The 13632-nt window shown below is 37.6% G+C and overlaps 1 protein-coding gene across 3 annotated transcripts in view; it reads left to right on the top strand.

The window, feature by feature from the left end:
• The window catches only part of WAC (WW domain containing adaptor with coiled-coil), a 57288-nt gene extending 44021 nt beyond the window's left edge, over positions 1-13267 (top strand). For 2 of the 3 annotated variants that reach the window (XM_064404312.1, XM_064404230.1), the window contains 4 exons: positions 1813-1931; positions 6601-6787; positions 9735-9862; positions 12219-13267. In XM_064404312.1, coding sequence (XP_064260382.1) covers positions 1813-1931; positions 6601-6787; positions 9735-9862; positions 12219-12288 — 504 coding nt within the window. In that variant the 3' untranslated portion in view covers positions 12289-13267. The remainder of the gene's footprint in view (positions 1-1812; positions 1932-6600; positions 6788-9734; positions 9863-12218) is intronic. The other variant, XM_064404265.1, reaches the window with a different exon arrangement.
• Positions 13268-13632: the final 365 nt, after the last annotated feature.

Below are 13632 nucleotides of genomic sequence, written 5' to 3'. Positions count from 1 at the left end.
ACTTTTTGCCTTTTAGCTGTGCCTGTATTGTGTGATCAGAAGCTGTTCTGAATTTCTGCAAAGTAGTTGTGTAAAGCACTTTACACTGACCTGTCAAGCTCAGTGAGAATGTTGCTTTTGGTTAGTTGGTTTATTTGTTTGGGTTTTTTAAAAATTTATTTAGCCCTTATTTTTTATTTTTCTGGTATATGTATTTACAGTCTTTGAAACACTTGGAAGACATGGAATAGTTGAGAGATTTTGTGGTTCATTTATTTTACAAATCCCACTTTTTCTTTATGGTCCTTTTTTTTTGTTGTTGTTATTTTTACCAGCCAAGGAGCTGGTTACTTTACCAGTTTGGATCTGCTGCATGATTCCTTTATTGCTGATGGACTTCCCTTTTGAAATTGTTCTGTTTGAACTGCCTTGGTGGTTGCTCAGCTCACAGGCTGAGCAAAATGCAGGCATTAATAGCAAAGTTCTTCATGTCATACATTTCATAAAGGTACTTGTGTAGTCTGTTTTTGTAAATCAGTTTCCGATCTGCTACTCTTTCACCCTCCTGAACTATACAGTTCTGTTTATTTCAACAGCTTAATGATCTTACAATTATCTTGCTTTTTCCTTTTAGTACCATGGACTTCTCATGTGCTACTCAGACTTCTTTAGTATATGGCTATTAATCTAAAAACCAGAAAGAACATATTTTCATTTTGATGATAATTTTAAAAAGTGAATAGTTTGAATTTGCATTAAGACACCCTCCCCCCACATGTTTAAATGAATCAAGTTATATCTTGAGTTTACCATCTGTGGTTTGTTTCATAGAAGTCTGTTTCTGAAATAGAGAATTTCTGGAGGTTCAGGTGACCAGTAGTTAGTAATCTACACTAATGTGAAGTCAGCAAATGCCAGAGACGCTGGACAGTTTGGGTTTTTTGTCTTTATGGATCCCTAGAAGACATTTTTTCTTTGCTCTCTCCCTTTTCTGTCAAAATTGTTAGCTTGATTTTGCGAAATGAAGGATAAATTTTGAAGCTCGTCCTCTCTTGTACATGCTTCAAAATTGACTGACATATGCAAAGCATTAGGCAAGATGAAGTACCTTGAACTTCATTTGCTGTAAATTAGACATTACTAGATTCCCAAACTTATCATCCTGATGTAGTTCAGAAATTTACAGAAAGGACTGTATCTTACTGCTGGTATCTTAATATCTTGCATTGAATGTGTACTACACAGGAAAAGCAAGAAAGTACTGGTGACTATTTTTGTAGTCACCCATGATTTTAGAACTTAGAGAAAAGGGAGCAGCAAACTGATAAATATGCTTTAGATTTTCTTTTCCATTTTTGATAGAGATGTTTTTCATATGCTTGTGATGTAATTATGTTCTTGACAATGTGTAATGTATTTTCAAGTAGAGAACTCTTAAGTTTTTACATGAAGATTTTATTTGGGTAATGAACACATCTTCTGAGGTTGAAAATGAGCTCAGTGCTCAGATGGGAGATACAGTCAAAAATAATACTGAGTTGAACTGTTTTCCCTAATAAGCTTGCAGTATTTTGACAAGTCACATGGGTCCAAATTTGCTTCTGTTATGTCTATTAATAACCCCTTCTTAGTAAAAAAAAAATCTTTCTGTCAGTTGTGGAACTAGAAGGTTTTTTTTAGAACACCTTGTGAAGATAATAAGAATTGTGTCAGCAAAAGGCCTTGCATCAAAAAACCCTACAGATGTTGAAACTGTAATTTCCTTGGTTTTCTCTGTTTCTTACACTTGTTCTTTACTGTGGAGGAATTCTAATGAAGTTTTGAACTTTCCAGGTTGCTACTCCAGGTGTTAAACAAGGACCAGCTTCCCAGGCAGCACCTCAGCAGCCAGTAATAGCTGACAAGCAGGCAGGTCATGAGCCTGCCTCTCCACGAAGTCTCCAGCGTTCAAGGTATATTGAAATGCTCCTCTCCTCTGTCATTAGTTTTTATCTGCGTTCAATGTGTGCTGTATGTGTTGCAGTTAGTGCACTCTCTCTGGCCTGTTTATTGAACTGCTGCTATTGAGATGATGCACCTTTGTTACATATTTAATGTGGTAGATTCTCCGTTGTTGGGGTAATCATTAGAACATTCTCACAGAAGCAAAAGGAACTCATAGTTGTGTTCTGTCACTCTGGTGTCAATTTTACAAGTGATTCCTTGTACTGTGATTTCAGAGTTTGTCGTTTCTGTCTCTGTGCAGTTACAGAATCTGTGATGCTTAGTGTTAGATGTTTGTAATGACTTGCTTAGTGTAATTTGATTTTGAAATTAGCATGATTTTTTGGTTTGTCAGGTGATTTTGCTGCTCTAATGAAAAACATTAAAATTAAGTAAATTACAAATACCTTTCCTTGGCCTGACTTTTTTGTCAACATTGCAACTTACTAAGATGTTGCATGATACCAGCATTTAACCACTGATTTACCAGGCGGTTTTAGAATCTGTATCTTTGAAATTTTTCTTTTGGGAAGATGGACTCTTCATAGTGTCAGATGCTCTGTGTTTTGTCATATTGGTTCCAGGAGCTGTAACCAAAGATGTGTCATGAGTCATGTCAGATGTGTCATGGAGTCATGGTGTAGAACTGTAGTAGGTTTTATAGAGGTTCTGTAAATCTGCAGTTCTTAATAAGTGGATTTTTAGAGTGATTGAATGAGGTGTGTGGTGTGGTATAAAAAAAAAACAACCAAAACCCAATACTCTTGCATTGTCAGCATACCTGAAGCTACACACGGTGGTGCTTTCCAGATCATAAAATAGTGAGATCCTTTTATCTGCCTTTCTGGGACTAATAACAAAGGGCACTTCTGTTTGGGTTTTGTTTTGTTGTTGTTGGTTTTGGCTGTTTTTGTGGGGAGAAGAGATGTGTATTTTGAGGTGTTTGGGGGAACTGGGTTATCTGTTGTGTGCTTGGCAGTCCTGTCCCAGAAGCTGGCTTTACTGGCGACCCTGGAGTATTGACAGACACAAGCAAGTCAGGAGTTCAGAATTTTTAATGTAGGCTGTTTTACAGACACTTGATTCTAAGCTTTGTTGGATTACAAGCCTATAACTCATTTCTCTCTTTTAGGAGAATAAAGGCAAAGTGTCCAACTCCAGTCCCTAGTAATTATGAATGGTGCTATTTAAATATTTCTGAATTATAGTACCAAAGATAAAGTTACACTTTGCAGCAAGCTAAGCTTTTTTATAAGGAGTGGTGAGGTTTTGGGGGACAGCTCTCAGTCACAGGCCCTTTTGTTCTTTGCTCATCACCCTCTCTGCACAGGAAATCTTCTCAAGAAAGATAGTCTCATTCTTTACCATGGCTTAGAGTCCGTGAGTTGATGCTGGTGGCATTTGGCCTGCTAGTCCATACCTCGCCCTTCCTTTGGGTTACGTGACTTTGTACTCCAGCATGACCCTTGCACACAGTGAGTTGAGGGATTTGCTGTCCCTCTGCAAACCATTGCTCTGTTTGAAGCAGGGTTTTGGTGGAGGAAGCTGAGTTTGCCCCAGACTGCTGAAGCAGGGACGCTGTGCAGGTAGTGCGCTCGCGTGGCTGAGGGCAGGAGGTGTGCAGGCCAGGGTGAAAGGTACTGGGACAGTGTTAGTATTGTTCAGTGTCCTGTGTCTCTCAAATTAATGCATGTTTGTGACTCTGCTGTATTGTGCATCTTGAGTTCATGTGAGTTCATCGTGGGTTTGTGTTCAGTTCAGTGTACTTTGGAAGTGTCTCGTTCGCAACAAGTGGAAGATTAAGGAGTAGGTGACTTGGGAAAACCTGTGTGACTGGTATTTTCTTCAGCTGATTGCAGTGGAGTTGAATGAAAGTGAACCAGTTCAGATATTGATTTACTTACCTGCAAAAGATTTGCTATGTCTGAATTGATAGGGAAGAGATGATTCCTTTGTAGGTGAAAGCAGTTGGTTGGATTGGGAATTGCTCTTGGAAGCAATTTTTACTTTTATAGGAGTGAACAACAATTTAGCAACCTGAACTGTGGACAGATGGTCCAGAATCTTTCTAGCTCTGTGAATTAAGGGTGCATGTTTTCTCCAGCTTAAATACTGATTAATTGAGCAGAAGTTCATCACAGCTGCATTTCCTTGGCTCATTAAAAGTTTTAAGTAAATGGAGGTAAAATTATTTTTGACTTGTTGGAGTGGAAACACAGTGTGAGAACCTGAGTAGCTTTTGTTAACTTTCAAGAAGTGAACATTTCAGCCATTTAAGTTGGGAAATTAACACAATGCAGGCATACAGTGAGTCTGTCTGTTAGAGACGATTCCGAAGACACGCAATCAATTATGGCTGTTTTAAATATGAAACTAAATCAGTGCTTCCATAATTAATAGTTTCATCAGGTTGGTAGTTTCTTTCTGTGTTCAGAAAGGACTGAGAGAAATTTTCCCTTACCTTGGGAAGGTGCAGTGGAGGGAGTATTTCATTGCATTTTTTGTAGGTTGTAAAATTCTGACATTTTTAGTAATATATTTCAGAACCATCATGTTTTAATACCCTTGATACAGATATGTTTGCTTCTTTGGGGGCATTCTGTTACTTGTGGCGTAGTCAGTCTTTACCTCAGCTAAGGCAAATATTTCCCTGTAGTGAAGCATTTAAAAATGCTGTGGTAGTTTGGAGCAGTCATTGCTGCATTCATAGCTCCCCCTGCTGCTAACACAGCAGTGCTTAAGGTATTTTGTGACAGTATGCTTTAGTTATAATTAAGACACAGCTTCATTTTTGAGAAGCCCACAGATTTTATTTCTTTTCTTGAAACATTTCAGATGTTAGAGTTTACTAATGAAGATGTTTACTAGTGAAGTAGGAGTAGGAGAAGACAGGCTGATAAATGAACAGGAGACAAGTCATAGGGGGAAATTTAATTCTAGTAGAGCTAAGGAGTAGATAAGGTTATGCCTGAATTCTGCTTAATTTAAAAAAGTAGCCTGTCTCTGCATCATCACTACGCTACATGAATGCATTGCTAAATGATGCTAAATAAATACATTGAAACTCAGAATAATTTATTTTGGAATGGAATTCTAGCTGCAGTCTACTTTGGTCCAAACTTAGAGTAGGACTGGCAAGTTTGAATTGCTGAGGGCATTAGTTAGGTGATTTTTTTTAATATCTCAGAATATCTTCTTCTGATGTTTGACTGCTCTTATGGTGATTCTTTTTCTCTCATGTCTGATTAGAATTTCTCTTGTTGCAACTTGTCTCTGCCTCTTGTGCTATCACTGTGCATCTCTGAAAAGTCTGTTCTCCTCCAAAAGTAGTAAACATCTGCAAAAAGATCCCTCAATCCCCTTCCCCTCAGTCTTCTGGTTTCCAGATTGAATAACCTTTAAGCTTCTTCTGATACAGCATGCACTTCAGCCCCTTAGTTGCCTGTGTGTTCCTCTGCCACTTTCTTTTGCTATGGCAGTTTAATTCTTGTCCGGTTTTAGGCTTCCCACTGCTCAGTGCTCCAGAAACTGTGAATCTCATAAGCTCTGAAAAGAGGGGAGGAATTGCCTTTTTTGTAGGAGAAGTGCTTCATCCCTCTTGTTGGCTTGGTGACTCTGGCTTTGTTCCAGCAGGTCCAGCCAGACATCCAATTTGTTGGCTGTAATTCTTAATTCTGTAATTCTTTGCAAGAGTGAGTTGGTTAGGATAAGTGTCTGGGCATTGGACTAGAGAGATAGTTGCATTATGTAGGGAAGTTTTCAGTCTTCAAAGGGACTGACAGGTTAGGTGATGAATCAGAAGTCCTTTAAAATTTGGTTCTCCATAATACTTTATTCTTGCCTGCAAGTGATACAAAGTTTTAGGAAATAGACTGAATTGATGGGCTGTGTTGAAAAGCTTCTGCCAGTGGGAGAGTTGCCCTTACACAATTTTGCACTTACAAAATTATTTACTGTTTCTCAGTACATGTAGTGCCAAAGAACATTTAACTGTGAGGTGCCATCACTGTTAAGCTGAGTATGTTCCAGTAAAGCAGTCAGGTTTGGTGGCTACAAGCACACTGCTCCTGTGATACTTCTGTTCTCCTGAATGCATTCAGTGAAGATGTACAGTGTCACAAAAGCATGTAGATTGTGTTTTGACATGAGTAGTAAATTCCTCAAATCCCATATGACTGTATTTTCAGATCAGGACATCAGGCATTGTTCTTAGTGATTATTCTGGCACACCTCTTTTGAATAAACCTGTTTGCCTCCCATCTGATACATCATTACTGAAAATCTTAGGTTTGCAGCTGTTCGAAGGAAGAACATAAATATATGTATATTTTCTATCCAACACCATTTAGGCACAGCTTACTTACATCTCTTGAACAGCTCCCAGAGTTAAAAACCAGACAAACACAGAACCCTACCAAACAACAGAATGCTCCTGTTACATTGTAGTACTCACTTCCAATTAAAGTTAGAGGTTTGTAGAAAGGTGGTGCAGGTTTGGTCTACCAGAAGTATTTACTTATGGTTTGAACACTTTATGTATTTTTGTGCCTGGAAGCAATGAATTTTCATTGTTCATTTCCCTGTAGGTTCACATATGTTTTTAAATGCTCACTTGCTTTTTTAAATTCTTTCTTCTAGTAGTCAAAGAAGTCCATCACCAGGTCCAAATCATACCTCTAGCAGTAGTGCATCAAACTCAACACCTGCACCCCAGAACACATCTGTACGACCCACATGTTCATTAACACCGACGCTAGCAGCACACTTCAATGAAAACCTTATAAAGCATGTTCAAGGCTGGCCTGCAGACCATGCAGAAAAGCAGGTGGGTGCTCCTTTGCTTTGTTACCTCTCAGAGTGCATAATATGTAGCTTAAAATTTGGATTTCTTATTCATGTTGCTTTTTCTAGGAATTAAAAGTATTAAAACCCTTATTCTTGTTCTCAGCCAGAAGAGAGGAGAGACCAGACCTGCAGGTGGTTTTACATGTGTTTGCCTTTCAGTGCTTGGGTATTTTCAGTCTCACTTGAAGTGTCAGTGTTTTTGTAATTCCCTCAGATGAATAGCTATCCTCATAACTATTTTCATACTGCTAAAGTTCTGTTGAAATTTATGGAGAACAGAAAGTTCAAGATATTTTTTCATAATGATATTTTGGTTATGTGGAAAACATGATAAATTAGGTACAGAATTAAACTATTTGAGAATATTCCATTATTTTAGTTACTGACATGTTAGTTCTACACAGTGAAAAAGAAACTACCTTGTTTGTAAATTGTTGTAGAATACTCAGACTGAATTTGGGGCTATTTCTACATAATGGGAAATCCAGTCAAACTGCCATCCGTATATTATAGCTAATTGCATGAAACCTGTTCTGTTGTAGTAATACAAGGAAACTGGATGCATGTCAGCTGCTTGGAATGTATTACTCAAAGGAACCATTGAATCTAGTTGGTTATTGAATCTAGTTATTTCCAGAGGTAGCCATATCTGCTGCAGTCTTCTGTTTGGGGTAATAATCTTGCCTAGCCCAGTTTACTTTGGTCTTCTGAAGAGTTGTTGCATGCTGCTACTTTTCACTGATTAAAGTTGGTTTTAAGACATTACCAACCTGTACTGAGTCAAACACTGAGGCATTGCTGTGGAGTGTCTTGAAGAAAATGGTGCAGCACAGGCACTTACCTATGGCCTTGTATTTTCACGGTGTACTGAATTCACAAGTATCTTAATATAGAAAGCAGATTTATGCAGTGCATAGGCTTTGGGGTCTTTTTCCCTTGCTGGTAATAAAGAGATCAAAAAACTCAGCTAATGCTAGCAGTGATTACTCAGTTGGATACTTCTCCCTTTGTGCTGTGTTGTCCTGCTCACTATTTCAGGTGATTTCACATGGTGGTGTTGTTTATAGACCAGTTTTGAATAGTAGCACTTGAGGCACTTACGTGAGGTATTTGATATAAAAGTGAATGAAAGTATAGGTGCAGTACATAGTGAAGAAGATAACATAGATCAAAGTGGAGAGACTAAAAATCCAGTGCCTTGGTTTCTTCAGATAGCTGCCACATATATAGTGTAATTTGAACGTAAGGCAAAAGAGTACATGCCGGAGTAAACTGAAAAATAAATAAGTAAATAAATTAGAAGAGTCAGGACAGGTATGTGCTAAAGCAGTTGGACTTGAAATGTGTGGTGCAGTAGTTAATAGCTAAAACATTCTTGAATTATAGCAATTAGCTCACAGAACTCATAAAAAGCATTTAACATGGGAAATGGAAAAAAATTCAGTAACTGGAGTTGTGCAGAGAAGACATGGGCAGTTATATCCTACTGGAGACCAGGGTGCTCATGGATGTTAATAAACTCCAGAAACAAAAACTTGTAATGTAGGAATGAGAACACAAAATGCAGCTTTGAACTGGAGAAATGCCAAAAGTTGATGAAGACCTGTGCTAAATAACATTCTTTTTGGGAAGGAAAATTAAGTGTACAAGTACCTAAGCAGATGTGGATGATCCCAGTAGGCAGCTAAGCACCACACAGCCACTTGTTCACTCTGCTCCAGTTGGATAGGGGAAACAATTAGGCAAAAGTGAGAAAACTCCAGTTGAGATAAAAGCAGGTCAAAGAGTAAAAGAGGGTGGGGGAAGTGATGCAGAAGCAGTCACTACCAGCCAGCCAGTGCACTGCCAGTCCCTGAGCCATGGCAGCCCTGGAACGCTGCCCCCAGTTTTACTGCTGAGCATGGCAAATGGATGGTGAGGAATATCCCTGAGGTCAGTTCGGGTCAGCTGTCCCAGTTTTGTTCCCTCCCTGCCTGTTGTCTACCCACAATGGATTTGCTGGGTGGAGAGCAGGTCAGAGAGAAAGGCAGAAACCCCTGATGCTGTGTTGTCAGCACTGGCTTGGTCACAGCATCAAAACATGGCACCTCATGGCACCATTCTCTTCTCCATGAAGAGGAGAGATTAATTCCATCCCAGCCAGACCCAGTGTAGCAGAGGATAACATGGCTAAACAGTAATGCTGCAGGGAAGGCTGTATTTTGAAACAATTTTTCCATGTGCCACTTGAAAGAAGTCCTGTTCCCTACTGCAGTGTAATACACAGGGCCTCAGATAATTATACTGGTCTCCTTGGTGCTGTTGAGGAGTTCCCTGGAGTCATACGCAGTACAGTGATGACACTTCCAAGAAATGCACAAATTGGGAATTGGATAGGTCGTGCTTTTTAAATTTACACTTCTGCTTATCTCCAGCTGATCAAATAGGAGTATTAAAGTAATAGAGTTGGTCTGTTAGAGGACACCTGAAGAGAGTTGCAAAGTTTTTTTTGTTAGGTGGAAGGTAGCTGGAAAGAAGATGGCATTCAGTTATTTTTGTCACTAAGGCTTAATTAGATGGGAAATAAAAGTCTACCATTGGAATATGGTTGGAGACTTTGAACTACTTGAAAAAATTATTTTAGTAACTCCAAGCCCTGTCATGTATTGTCTTTCAAGATGGTTGGGTAAACATTTAGAATCCAGAAAGTCTAAACTAGCCCTGCCTTAGCATAGGCATAGGTTAGACAGTTTCTGGGCAGCAGTGTTGTTTATTTGTGCTTCAAAATGGGCTTTTGTAGAGAACTTAATGTGCTTCTGATTTAATACTGCCTTTTGAAATTAGAATGCTTTGCTGTTTCAAGAGACACTGATCCAGCAATTCTCTGGCTGCTGCCAGTTGTTTCCAGTGCATGATTCAAAATCCTAACCTTTGTTTAACCACTGCAGGCATCAAGATTACGTGAGGAAGCCCATAACATGGGAAGTGTGCATATGTCAGAAATTTGTACTGAATTAAAGAATTTAAGGTCTTTAGTTCGAGTATGTGAAATTCAAGCAACTTTGCGTGAGCAAAGGTAAGTGCTCTGTGCTTATCTTCAGTTTTTAGGGTGTTATTAGAACTTCCATTCTTGCATTATTTTGCATGAGTTCTGTTTACTGATGACTGTAAGTACACCACTACTTGCCATGTTTGCAAGCTGTCTTCCGTGTGTACATTCTGCCTGTTTCTTTCCACTAAACAGAACCAGATAGGTAATTTCTATATCTGCTTTTACTTGGATAGAACGGAAGGATCTTTGCAGAAACCTTAGTGCATTAGAAAGAACTGATGAGCTCACAGTATTTCAGCATGCTTCTAGAGTATCAGTCCATACATAATGCATAGATGGCATAGGTGCACGTCTGCACAGTTTATCCTGATCTGAAACACTGCAGTTCATATGAGAGATTCAATAGATGTAAAGCCAAAGCAACTTTGAACAGGTGTAATTTACATCACAAGTGAAGGAGAAATTAATGTTTGCTTATAGCAAAGTAGGTTTGGCTTCTGAAGTCAGTGATAGCAGGTGTCCTGTGTATCACTTCAGTGATACACAGCCAGGCTTTTGAATACTTCTGTGCAAGATTGGAAACTGTAATCACAAAATACACGCTCAGAATATTCACCAGTAGTCATGATTTTGTTTCTGCTTTCATACCCAGTTTCCTCTTTCAATGATGTTATCCCAACTATTAAGTCACACTACAGTTTGAATACAGTGCTTCTGATCTACTATTTGAAGCCACCTTAATTGTGTTGCATGCTGTTAAAATAGCTGCGTTTATTCTAGAAGCTCTTGCATTTTGGGAGATAGCGAAACAGTCCTTTAGAAGCAGGCTATAATACATTTGTAAACCTTTCCTGATAAAGAATTGAAAATACCCATTCTTTCTGAAGCTTTATTTCATAACTTCAGTACATGAATTATGATTTCTGTAGTATATTTAGTGAATGGTTTGGTTTCTTACAGTTTTAATTTCCTAAGGTGTCATTTGTCTCTGCATATTTGATCTAACGTGTCAAATGTCACTGTTCAGCTCATTAAATAACACCTTCTTTCTTGTACACTTTGTATCCTTAAACTGTCAATGGATCATTATTATTATGACTTTGAGCCTATAGTAACATGCATCTTTTATTTTTGCTGCAATCCCAAAGATGTGGAATACAAGGCATAAGTAACCAAGTTGATGGGGGAGGCTTTTGCAAAGGATGGGATTATCAAAATCAATGCATTTGAATGATACTGTTTCTGTACTTCTGCACAGAACAGTGCTACTTAAATTTCTTCCAGGAAGGAACTTCATCTCTAGATAAAGCACATACATTGTTTGAATCTTAACTGACAGCATGTGAAAAGGCACTTTTCATTGACTGATATATTTTATATGCCCATGCCTTGAAGCCAAATATTATCTTTTCGGAGTCTCTATATTAATATATTATTTTCCACCTACTTTTCAGTAGAAAATTAATTTTTAATGAACTGGGCACATATTTGAAAAGTGTTCCACAAAAGTGCTGAATTGTTCCTTTTTCTGCATTTATTAAATTCATAGAATTTAATAGCCTTCATAGAATATTTATATAAAACCTAAATTCTCCCTGAGTATTTTCTTATTTCACTGACATGTTTGCATTACGCTTCAGCATCATGAAAAGTGGTTTCAAAATGTTCATTCAAAATTCTGGGGGAGAGTCCTGTGAACCAGATGTTTGTTAGTCACGGTAATTGTTTATGTCAGTTCAGAAGAAGAGAAAAGGGTATAAGAAGTTGTGAGCAAGATAATTTATTTTTAAGCAAGGTGTAGTTTTAACTTTTTATCTTAGATGCCTTTTAATGATGCCTCAAATGTTTTTGAGATTGGAGCTTACCATAAGTAGAGACACAGAGTCAGGTACTTTTTAAAAAGCAAGTGAGAAGACTCACTTTTTTTTTAAGAAGTACACTTTATGTTTTAAAATTTGGAAAACGGCATGACAAAGGCATAACGTTGTTCTCCAGATTATTCAGTTACTTGGCTTACTTGCCAGTGTCCTGCTTTTTCTGGAAGCTACATTCAAGTGAAAGCAGACCTAAACACAACTGTGTATCAGTCATAATAGAAATACAGCAACTTAGTTTTTTAAAATAAATGTTAAGCATACCAAGCCTTTGTGCATCTGCACATGGTTGTAGGTTATTGAGTAGATTGGGAATTAACTTGATATCTGAATTTTTTAATGGCGCTAAGGAAATTGGTATCTTTCACTGAAATTGTAAAAGTACTTGTATAGATGCTTATTTAATACATCTGTATAGTATTAGTATAGTATACAGTAATATATTAGTATAATATATAGTATAATAATATATAGTATAATACTAATTAATTTCTTTTCTCTTGCAGGATACTATTTTTGAGGCAACAAATTAAAGAACTTGAAAAGCTAAAGAATCAGAATTCCTTCATGGTGTGAAAAATTGTAAACAATTGCACATGGTTTTGAGTACAGGAACTATTAAACTGATGCCCAGTCTTAACACTTTTGAGCTGCATTTGAGTAGACTTTGGACCGTTGAGCTGGGCAGAAAAAAAAGTTGACATGGGGAAGGGGACAGGAGGGAGTCAAATTCAGGGGAAAGATACAAGAATGATTTGTAAAACCCTTGAAATGTAGATTTCTTGTAGATGTATTCTTCACGTTGTAAATATATTTTGTAGAGTGAAGCCATGGGAAGCCATGTGTATCAGAGCTTAGACATCCAAAACTAATCAATGCTGAGGTGGCTAAATACCTAGCCTCTTACATGTAAACCTGTCTGCAAAATTAGCTTTTTTTTTTCCTTTCTTTTTTTTTCCTTTTTTTCTTTTTTCTTTTTTTTTTTTTTTAGTTAATTTATCATTCAGAAATTTTTCATTTCCTAAAATTCAATGCAAGCGCCAGGCGATTTGTGTCTAAGGCTGCAACAGTTTGGGCGATGTACAAAATACCACGAAACAACTGTTTCCACACTTGCACCGAGTCGAGAGCAGTGCTTCTCCATTTCTGTTTTACAGAGAAATGTTTTTCATCTTCTGTGTTCCATTTCCCCATGAAATCCTAAATCTGATTTTATCAGCTTTTTAATGCTTCTAATTTTCTCTTTTCTTAAGGCACTGTTGCTATGGCACTTTTTCTATAATCTTTTCATTCCTGTGTACAGTAGCTTAAAATTGCAGTGATTGAGCATAACCCACTTGTTTGTATAAATTATTGAAACGTATTTCCATTTGCACCCTGTAAGAATGGACTTAGAGTACTGCTGGGCATGTGTGCTGAAAGTACATTACTTGCTCAAATATAAGGAAATAGCCCAATGAACATGTTAACATGGTTGTGGGAGGGGAAAGAGGAAAAAAAAAGCTAGTCAGATGTGAATTGTATCTGTTGTAATAAACATGTTAAAGCAAAGAAACACTGGTTTTCATTTCCTTTGGTCAACACATTAAAATTTGGTCTTTTTGGGGATTCTTTATTAGAACTGTTCTTGTTGAACATTTTTGTACTTAAATAATTCCTCAAGGGAGGTTTTGTTTAAAACTTGTAAACAGGAAAATATGTATAAAATATTTAAGGAAATATAAAATTCAACAAGGATGATTTAAGACACCTCCCCAACAGTTGTCATATGTTAACTCCTGGTTTACCTGTCTTGATATTATGACATTTCATTTCGAAGGATGTTTGTGTTGTAGCTAACTGTTTAAGTCTGGTGCTGACTGCTGTTCTTAACCATCACAAAACGCTGAATTTGTGTAATTGGAGCAACTCACCGTTTGA

This window comes from Passer domesticus, chromosome 1, assembly GCF_036417665.1.
Source record: "Passer domesticus isolate bPasDom1 chromosome 1, bPasDom1.hap1, whole genome shotgun sequence".
NCBI lineage: Eukaryota > Metazoa > Chordata > Aves > Passeriformes > Passeridae > Passer > Passer domesticus.
Note: the sequence above shows the minus strand (reverse complement) of the source record. Positions and strands in the feature narration are given on the sequence as shown.